This window comes from Chrysochloris asiatica, unplaced genomic scaffold (assembly GCF_000296735.1).
Source record: "Chrysochloris asiatica unplaced genomic scaffold, ChrAsi1.0 scaffold00021, whole genome shotgun sequence".
In the NCBI taxonomy this organism is placed as follows: Eukaryota; Metazoa; Chordata; class Mammalia; order Afrosoricida; family Chrysochloridae; genus Chrysochloris; species Chrysochloris asiatica.
Window position 1 is genome coordinate 15,400,090 of NW_006408539.1, and position 9,776 is coordinate 15,409,865.

A 9,776-nucleotide genomic window follows, 5' to 3' on the forward strand; every position below is an offset into this window, starting at 1 on the left:
ATTTAATGCAGTATTGTATCTTTCCTCCCCCCAAAATCATTATGAAATCACGGGAATGATCTTACAGTCGATTGTCTTGAAACCAAGGCATCATCATGTATTTTTGATTTCTGAGCTGCATCAGTATCAATAGATAACTCTTGTCACATCATTGTTGTGTGTAATTTCTCGTCATCATTTTAGTTTATGCTTACAATAACTCTTTATGTTACTACCATTTTGAAAATGAAAAAAAGGAAGTTAATTACTAAAATTGTATTTTTTAAACTAGTTATATGATGAAAAGTAGTTACTACAAATGTAAGGCAGAGTTTATAATGAAAGGCCATATTTTTTTTTTTCTTCTTAAAGTTTTTATTGTGGATTGAGTGAAAGTTTACAGGGCAGATCATTAGTTTACGTTCAACAAATCATACGCTTTGTTTCATCACAATGATTACAATCACCTCCATGTACCACCAGTTAACAATATTTCTCTCTATTCACTTTAGCTCTTTTTTTTAAAAACACTCAGGCATATATAATAATTTAGACCTCCAAAGGGCACGTTCTGCAAGTCTTCCTCCTGGCCACTTTCTCTTACTTCCTTTCTTTCCATGAATCTAGAGTCCTCAGCCTCTTCCCCCTCTCCATGTTCCCATCTCTGTGAAATGCTATTTTTACACTTCATTGGTGAGACTTTGTCTACACTTTTAGGTGTGTGTATGAAGCACCAGTGAATATGGTACAGAAAAGTAATCACTTACCTCCTCTATAAATGCATTACACTTTTAAAGCATTAGACATATTTTGAAGTGTATACTTTTGCCTAAGTTTTAAGCAATACATTTGTTCTGTGGTAACTTCTTTTTTTCTTCTTCAGTGAAATGGACTTCCTCAAAAATGAACATTTTGCCATTCCCGTGGTTTGTGACTCTGGTCAGCCGGCTTTGGAACAGTCTTCCCAGAAAGATTCTGAAGACAGTGGACAGAATTCGGTTGTAAATAGTTCAGACTGGGGAAAAAGCAAGGATGTTCATCTTCCCATATCAGATGATGTTGAATCCACTGTTCCTAAAGAGAATTCTTCAAATGGTTTCCCCAGGAGAGAGCAAGAAACAATGGTGTCTTCTTCTCCACCTAGTAAAAGTGCAGTTCAGTTTGATAAACCCAATAGGTTAGTACGTGTCCTCTCAATTTTAAATGCATTGTTCAGCTCTTTGCTACTTTGACAATTTGAAAGAGATTTAATTCTAACTACTTTTGCAAATAAGGTACAAGAATTTCTATATTAAACTTACCACATAGCAAAGTACATGTCACAAAAAATATGTAACAAAGCTGATGTAAATCAAATTACATCAAATATCAATTAAAAAGTCAACATGGTATGGCATTGTAGGATAATGCACAGGACCGCAAGGTTCAAACTTACCAGTCGGTGGTTCAAACTTACCAGCCACTCCTTGAAAATCCTATATGGGGTCACTGTGAGTGACCCCATTGGCACTTAACAACAACAACAATAGCAAAGAATGAAAGTGACAAATGACAAGAGATGAAGTTGGAGAACCAAGCAAAGACTAACTCATATAAGCCTGTGTTGACTCATTTTAAAAAGCCAGAACGTGATGTCCATCTTAGAAAGGGTCCTGTCAGGTAGAGGGGATTGTAGGATGGTAAGACTGGAGCAAGGGAGATTAATAGGGTGTCTATTAAAAGGGAGATTAATAGGGTGTCTAGTAAAAGAATCCAGGTAAGACATTAGTGAGTGGAAAGAAGTGGATAGCGTCACAAGACATTTAGGAGATAGAAGGTCACTTAGAAAAGAGAGAAAGATCAAAGCTGCTTGGGAAGTTTCTAACTTGGGCAGTTAGATGGATATGGTAGCCTTCACTAAGAGACTGTGGAAAGAACGTGAATGAGTGAACAGGCACACATTTTGGCACATTACTAAAATTCTAGAATAAAAATGACCAAGTACCACTGTGTGTGTGTGTACTGACATCTGGTATACTAAATAAGCTTATATAAACTTTGAAGGCCTGGTGGTTGCTGACAGTTTGGTTAGTGGACAATTGCTATGAGTCAGATTTGATTTTTAGATATGTAAGTTCAATGTTGATTACACATCTGGACCATCATGGTAAATGAAGAAAATACTGAAGGTGTCAAGAATTTGACTTTAAAGTGTTAAAAAGCCAAGATGTTACCTTGAGGCCCAAGGTGCGCCTTACCCTTTTCAGTAACCTTATATGCATGTGAGACCTGGACAATGACTAAGGAAGAGTGAAGAAGAACTGATCCATTTGAATTATGGTATTGGTGACAAGTAATGAATATAGACTGCCAAAAGAACAAACAAATCTGTGTTGGAAGAAGTATGGCCAGAATGCTCCTTAGAAGCGAGTCTGGTGATACTTCCTCTCACATACTTTGTGCATGTTATCAGAAGGGACCGGTCTTTGGAGAAGGACATCATGCCTAGTAAAGTAGAGGGTCAGCAAAAAAGAGGAAGATTTCCCAACGAGATGGATTGATACATAACTGTACCAATGGGCTAAAATATAGCTATGGTTAATGCTGGGGCGGTGGTGGGGGAACAGGTCCTAGTATAGCACTGAACTGCTAACTCCTATGTTGGTAGTTCAAACCCATCAGTCACTCCTTGGAAACCCTTTATAGGGTAGCAGTGTGTCAGAACCCACTTAGTGGCCCTTCACAACAACGTTTGGAGGATCAGCTAAATGTAGGAATGGGAGTTGTAACATTCAACGTGCTCCTTACATGTCAGTGATGTTTCTTTGGTATTCTTTTCATTGATTGTTTTCTTCCAGGAAATTGTCTCCTGCTTTCCACCAAGCACTACTTTCTTTTTGTCGAATGTCAGCAGATAGTCGTCTAGGATCAGAGGTAAATTTGACCACATACTCTTGCTGCAGTCTTAAAACATTCTGATGTTTTTCTTCTTAGTGTCTGTATCCAGAGAAGCTGTGATTAGCTTATATTTCATACAGAAACCTACTGTTTATGAAAATGTTCTAAGAAGGACCTGCTAAAATTTTAAACATTTAAGGAAGGTTGTTGCTTTTTTCTATTCTTTTAATTAACAATATTAAATACTAATAAATGGTAAAGGCTTCTCTTTGATATAATTCAGAATATCAATTTAAATGTCCACTATTATATTTCAGTTATTATTTTCATTTTATTGGAAGTGATTGTCTTTGAATTACTGAGTTTATTAGTCAATCTCAGATTGGTTTTCTTCCAGCATTTATTATTTTAGTTACAGGATCATCTTGAAATTGAGGGTTTTTCTCTCTCTCTTTTTTTAGCTCATACTTCCCTTTTTAATTGTCTTGTGGTTCATTTCACTTGACCCCTATATGGGCTTCTGCCCTGCAGTGTAATTAGCGATTTCAAAGAACTAGTGGGTGGTTTGGGTGCATTTTTGGCAATTTTTATTGCACAACTGGGTCTGCTTCCTTGGGCCACTAGGAGCATGCAACTTCAGTAGAAAAGCTACAGCGTACAGCAGTGATTGCAGCTTTTTAGACGTCTTTTCAAGAATGGGAGAAGCCCCACTGAGGCTGCCCTAGCCCTGTGCTGCCCTTACTTGTATAAAGAAATGGAGTTGGCAGCCCTCCCTGGCAGGCTTCCTCCTTGCTTGCTTGCTACTGTATTTAACCTGTTTCTGGCCAGAACTGTTTATCTTGTCGGAAGGCACAGTTATGTTGTTTTAGTCATCGTTTTGGGTCTAACACATGAACTGTAAGTACCTTCGTATATGAAAGTTCCCTATTGTTGTCACTTATGAGCTCTTTGGTGTGTTAGGTGTCTCGGATTGCAGACAGTGAAAAGAGCGTCATGCTAATGCTGGGACGCTGCCTGCCTCACATCGTTCCCAACGTGCTACTGGCAAAGCGAGAGGTGAGACACGCACAGATCTTTTCATCCCAGCCATCTCATCATGTTGTCCATTTTTTGTCAGTTTGATGTTATATTTTTGTTTTGTTAAAGTCTGTTACTTGCAATCATATTCTTACTTTTGTGCATGCATCTCTGCGCCTAGAGAATGGTTTTACACCTCTGTCAGGTGAGTTCAGTATAACTGCATGGTATTCACATTTTCCAAGTTTTGCCCAAAGCATCATTAGCTTCTGCAGTGCTGACTATTACTGTAGGTCCATTGATGTGCCTTGACCGCTGTCTGATGTTTACATCACCCGTTAACGAATGTTCTTCATCTTTGCTCTTGATGCAATCTGCTTGATGTGTCTCCAAAAGTGGACACTTTTTGTATGGAAAATTAACAGGGACTAATAATGCTATTCCTTTCTGAAATATACTTCTTGTTTCCTATTACAAATGTTAGTTTATTGCGTTTGTTTCACAATAAATTATACTTACACTCTATCTTAAAGAATAGTTATAATGTTGACTGAATTATCTTTTAAATTTTATACCTGTTTTGTTTTTCTTATAGCTAACCTGGTTTGGGCAGAATCTAAAATATCCACAGTACAGTTACAAATATATTTTAGTACCCATAGTCTATATTATAAGCCGTAAATACTATTGGAAATACAAGTCATGTTTAGCCAGTAAAAGTTTAATTAAAAGTTATTTGTAACCTCTTTCAAATGACTAGATGATTTGTTTGTAAAGGAATTCATTATTTATTTGCATTATTCAGTGAATGAGATAAATTTCCAATTCACAAATTCGTTAATGTTAAATGGATTGAAAACATTTTGGAACCTATGCTGTCAATTCCACCGTTAGCTCCCTGAATTCCCAGTTGTTTCAGTCATTAGGGGACCTACAGTATGAAAGCTACGTATTGCATTGGCAAGCCCATTTCAAGCCGATTTTTACCTGGTTAGCACAAGAAATTTGTACTGATCCTCAAGAAAACCTATCCATAGAACATGAAGAAATTTGATTCCTTTATGTAGTTTTTATATAAAAAGACTTTTCTTACTGATAGTTTTATTTTACATAATTATTTTTAAATAGTTGTAAGATGTAAGTCTGGAAATATTTCTGTCTTGATGGATCAGTGTCTAATTTCTGATGGTTTTGCGGTTCTTCCTGGCAGAATGGTGTTTGAGCTTCTTTTCCCTCCTCAGCTTGTCACATAATCCATGTAATGCAGTCATGTCTGCAACCCTTTACTGTTTCCTTAATACACTCTTCAAAGTATCACAGAAACCTAGAATCCAAGTTTTAGCTTTTCCTTTCCTAAGTTATTATAAAAGACTCTACCAATGAAATTTGATTGTATACTGCATGAAATCCTTATAAATTTGCATATCAGTTATCAAATACATTATATATGTATATTTATGTACATATATATGCATACACACATATATGTATTTAACTTGTGATATGATGTTTACTTTTCTCACTGATGTTTAATTTCTTATATTTGGAAAAAAGAAGCTATATTTTTAATTTTATGAAGAATGATCATTTACCTTTTTAGTTAATTATTTGTACCATGTTCTATTTTATCAGAAAATGTATCATTTATGATATGGCAACATGATATTCTTTTAAAATTAAGTTAATAAATGATGACTTATATCTTAGTTTGATTTTAAAGTAATCCTTAAGCATAAAGGGAAAAACATTTTGTCTAATGACATCCCTTAACATTCATTTACCTAAATATTTCACCCTAGTTCTTTAAATTTAAATGTAAAATTTTGTGATTGGAGAAGTAATACTTTGTGTTTTTCTTCTTTCTTGTGTTTTATCTGATCTATTATCTGTATGGAGTCCTGGTGTGGCACTGTAGGATTAGCACTGGACTGCTAACCTAAAGGTCAGTGGTTCAAACCCACTAGCTGCTCCTATACAGGATTGCTATGAGTCGGAACCGACTCAGTGGCATTTACCAGCAACAAAAATTATCTGTAAAAGTCTCTTCGTGTATGTATAAATGCAATTCAGATGTTTTAAAAATTGATCAATTATAGTAATTTTAGAGCCAATTAAGTAAGTACAACATTAGAAACTGTCTTTAAGATTTTGGCTAAGTAATACATTTCACATAGTTTAAAAACATTTTAATATAAAAAAGGTATAAAATGAAGATTACTTCTTCCTGCCCTGTCCCTGAACCATTGTTCACATGTAGTCAATTTTACTAGCTTCCCGTGTGAGTCCTGGTGTGGCGCTGTAGGGTGAGCTCAGGGGTGATTTGAACCACAATGTAGGTCGTTCAAACTCATCAGTTTCTCCTTGGAAATCCTTTATTGGGTTGATGTGAGTTTGAAGGAACTTGAAGGCGGCACATAACAACAAGTGTTTCTGTGAGATCTTTTGTTCATGTGTAAAAAGCAAAGATAGATAAATCTCTTTTTTTATATAATGTATACAAATGATCCCATATTCTGTGTGATTTTCTACACTTTGCTCTTTCCCACACAACACTATACACACACGCATATACACACACATACATACATATACACATAAGGGTCTCTGAAGGTTCATGGAAAAATTCCATTATTTTTTAATTTCATATTCCCAGGAACTTTTTGAAATCCCCTCATTAATTGATATATGTATGAATATAAAACATATATATATGAAATCAAAATTTTATATAAGACAGGCAACATAAAGGATGATTTTATAAATATTTTTTAGAAGAAAAACATCTCCACATAGAAAAGAAATGCAGTACTGACCTAGTAAATTGACGAAATGACCCAGTGTTTTAAAAGGAGTGGTTAACTGTTGTATTAAAGATGTCTCATAAATTTAACTTTTTAAAAAAGTAGCAGGCACCATGAAAGTTGGTGTTAACATTTTGTGTTTTTATTTTCTCTTATAAGAAGCAGCAACCTCTCTCAGTCTACAGATTGGCTAAGATTTTCTGAATTTAGTATACCGTATTCCAAATTTTAGATACAATTGATTGTAACAGTTATATACCTGTTAAGAAAGAAAAGAGAATTAGGATGACCCAATGGTTAAAGCTCTCTACTGCTGACTGAACAGTTGGTGGTTTGAACCCACTAGCCACTTGAGGGAGAAAGGTCTGACTGCTTTCATAAAGACTGTTGTTGTTCAGTGCCATCAAGTCAGTTCTGAGCCATAGGGACCCTACATATGGTTTCCTAGGAGCAGCTGATGGTTTTGAATCACCGATCATGCAGTCTAATGCCTATCCTACAGCGCCACACCAGGATTACAGATTGTTGTTGTTGTTATGTGCCGTGGAGTCGGTTCCGACTCATAGTGACCCTGTACAGGGTTTTAGAGGCTGTACATCTTTACAGGAGCAGAAAGCCTCATCTTTCTCCCACAGAGCAGCTGGTAGTTTTGAACTTTTGATCTTGAGGTTAGCAGCCCAGTTTATAACCACTAAGCTGTCAGATTACAGCCTTGGAAACACTATGAGGTAGTTTTACTCTGTTAATAGTATTGCTATGAGTCAGAGTCGGTTTGGCAACAACAGGTTTAAGAAAGAAAAATTACTCCAGTGAAATTGTGACATGCTATCCGTTCTGTCATTTCCTAATTTCAGAAGTATTTTTAAATGTTCATCTCAGGGTCTGTGAAATAATTATAGTATTTAAGTGTCTATTTAATTTGGAAGAAAAAAATGAAATGGTACACTCCTTTTCTACGTGGCTTATATTTTAGCTTACTTTAATGGAGTGTTTGAGGAAACTGGAATACTAGAGCCAAATTTTAAGCCCCTTCCTATATATAGAAGGAAAAATGGAGTTGAAAGGCAATGAAATTTTTTTCATGAGCTTTTTTAAGCTTCCTCATATTTATTATGATATATGTGTATAGTAATAGGAACCTTGATCTTAGCTTTAACTAATTTCGAAGGGGAAGGTGTGCAAATTGAACAATAAAATTTCATAAAAAATTACTCCCAAAAGCATTTTTGTGTGATATGTCAAAATATAACTTTCATTTTTTTTTGCCAAGGAAATGAGCTATGAGCTAAATAGGTTGGAAGAGACAGGAAAAGGTTGGGGCAGGGGTGTGGGGATCAGGGGATGCTGGTGGAGAATGACTATTAATGGGTATAGGCTTTCTTTCTGGGATGGTGAAAGGTCCTAAAAGTAGATTTTGATGGTGGTCGCACAATTAATGTGAATATGTGGTGTGCCGTGCAGTTGCTTCCGACTTTTAGTGACCCTGGTTTTCCAAGACTATAAATAGGGTTTTTGAGGCTGTAAATCTTTATGGGAGCAGAAAGCCTCATCTTTCTCCCATGGAATGGCTGGTAGTTTCGAACTGCTGACCTTGAGGTTAGCAGTCTGAATCTTGTAACCACTATACTACCAGAGCTCCTAATGTGAATATACTAAAACAAAACCATTTCAATTGTATACTTTAAATTACAATTTAAATGACTAAATTTTATGAGATAAGAAATATATCTCAATGAAATTGTTGTTGTTGTTGTTAAGTGCCATCGAGTCAGTTCTTGACTCATAGTGACCTTATATTGTGTTTCTGAGAAACAGCTGGTGGGTTTGAACCACCAACCTTATGATTAGCAATCAAGTGCTTATCTTACTGCTCCAAACCAGGACTGCACTGTGAGGGAAAAAGCAAAGGAATGAACTGATACCTTAAAAATACTGAAAAGTAGTAAGTATTTTTAATGATCTGTCCGTCTTTGGAGAAACAAGACTTTAATCTTTAACATGGATCTTCAGGTTTACTTCATGGAAAATGTTTTCTGACCACTTTTTCAACTTAGTAGCAATAGTAACTCAGGTGATTGTCTGCCTGAGAAAGCAGACACACTTGGTCCAGCTCCCATTTGATGGTTTCTATTTGGGGAGTGAATCACATGCTCTTCAGCACGTATATCAAAGGTTTAATGCTGCTTAAGTACTGCAGTTAGGGTTCCTGAAGATTAAGCCCCAGGAACTACAGATATTATCATCCTGAGGACAGATATTTTAACAGCCCTTGCAGTTTAGAACTCTTCCTGAGGTGAGTAATCCTGTGTTCCCTTTTGTGAGTTATGGTAATGTTCTGTCTTTCTTTCCTTTAACTACTAATAACAGCTTCCTGGTAAGTGCCAGCTGGTCATCAGAGCTTACACACATACTATCCATAGACCAGCTGGTCATCAGAGGTTACACACAAACTATCCATAGATCAGCTGGTCATCATCAGAGGTTACACACATTGCCATGGTTAAAATCACCTCCATGCAATCCTTCCCCCGTGTCCCCCAGGTCTTCAGCACACAGTCACTTTCCCTCTCTGGATCTAAAGTCTCCAGCTGCTCCATCGCTCCACATCATCATCTCTGGCTCCATTTCAGGCATCACTGCTTCTCTGGGTAGGGTCCCGCTCTCTGCTCTTCTCCCTTGATGGTCTCCCTTTGGCATGATCTCTCCAAACTGAGGAAGTTTAGGCTTTCAAACCTTTGCTTGTAATTTTAAATTCAACATTTTCTTCATAGGCTTTCAAACCTTTGCTTGATGGTCCCTAGGGACCTCCACTCCTACTCTGTGTGTGGAGGGGGTGGGAATGATTCTTGCTGTAAGGACTTGTTCCCTCTTTTGAGCTACTGCTTCCATAGGTTGTAGGTCAACTTGTTCTTAAGCAGTGCTTTGCTTATCCTGGGTCACTTTCCTTTCCATATAAAGTTTGTAATTGCTTTTTCCATCTCTTTGAAGAATGTCATTGGAATCTGGATTGGCATTGCATTATATGTGTAATTTGCTTTGGGCAGTATTGACATTTTCACAATGTTAAATCTTCCTATCCAGGAGCATGGTACATTCTTCCAT

The 9,776-nt window shown here is 36.6% G+C and overlaps 1 protein-coding gene across 1 annotated transcript in view; it reads left to right on the forward strand.

Moving 5' to 3' along the window:
- KIAA1468 (KIAA1468 ortholog) overlaps positions 1 to 9,776 on the forward strand; it is a 156,420-nt gene that overhangs the window by 54,280 nt on the left and 92,364 nt on the right. Inside the window, exons 8-10 of the mRNA XM_006837577.1 lie at positions 863 to 1,156; positions 2,817 to 2,892; positions 3,817 to 3,912. Of these exons, the coding sequence (XP_006837640.1) occupies positions 863 to 1,156; positions 2,817 to 2,892; positions 3,817 to 3,912 (466 nt within the window). The remainder of the gene's footprint in view (positions 1 to 862; positions 1,157 to 2,816; positions 2,893 to 3,816; positions 3,913 to 9,776) is intronic.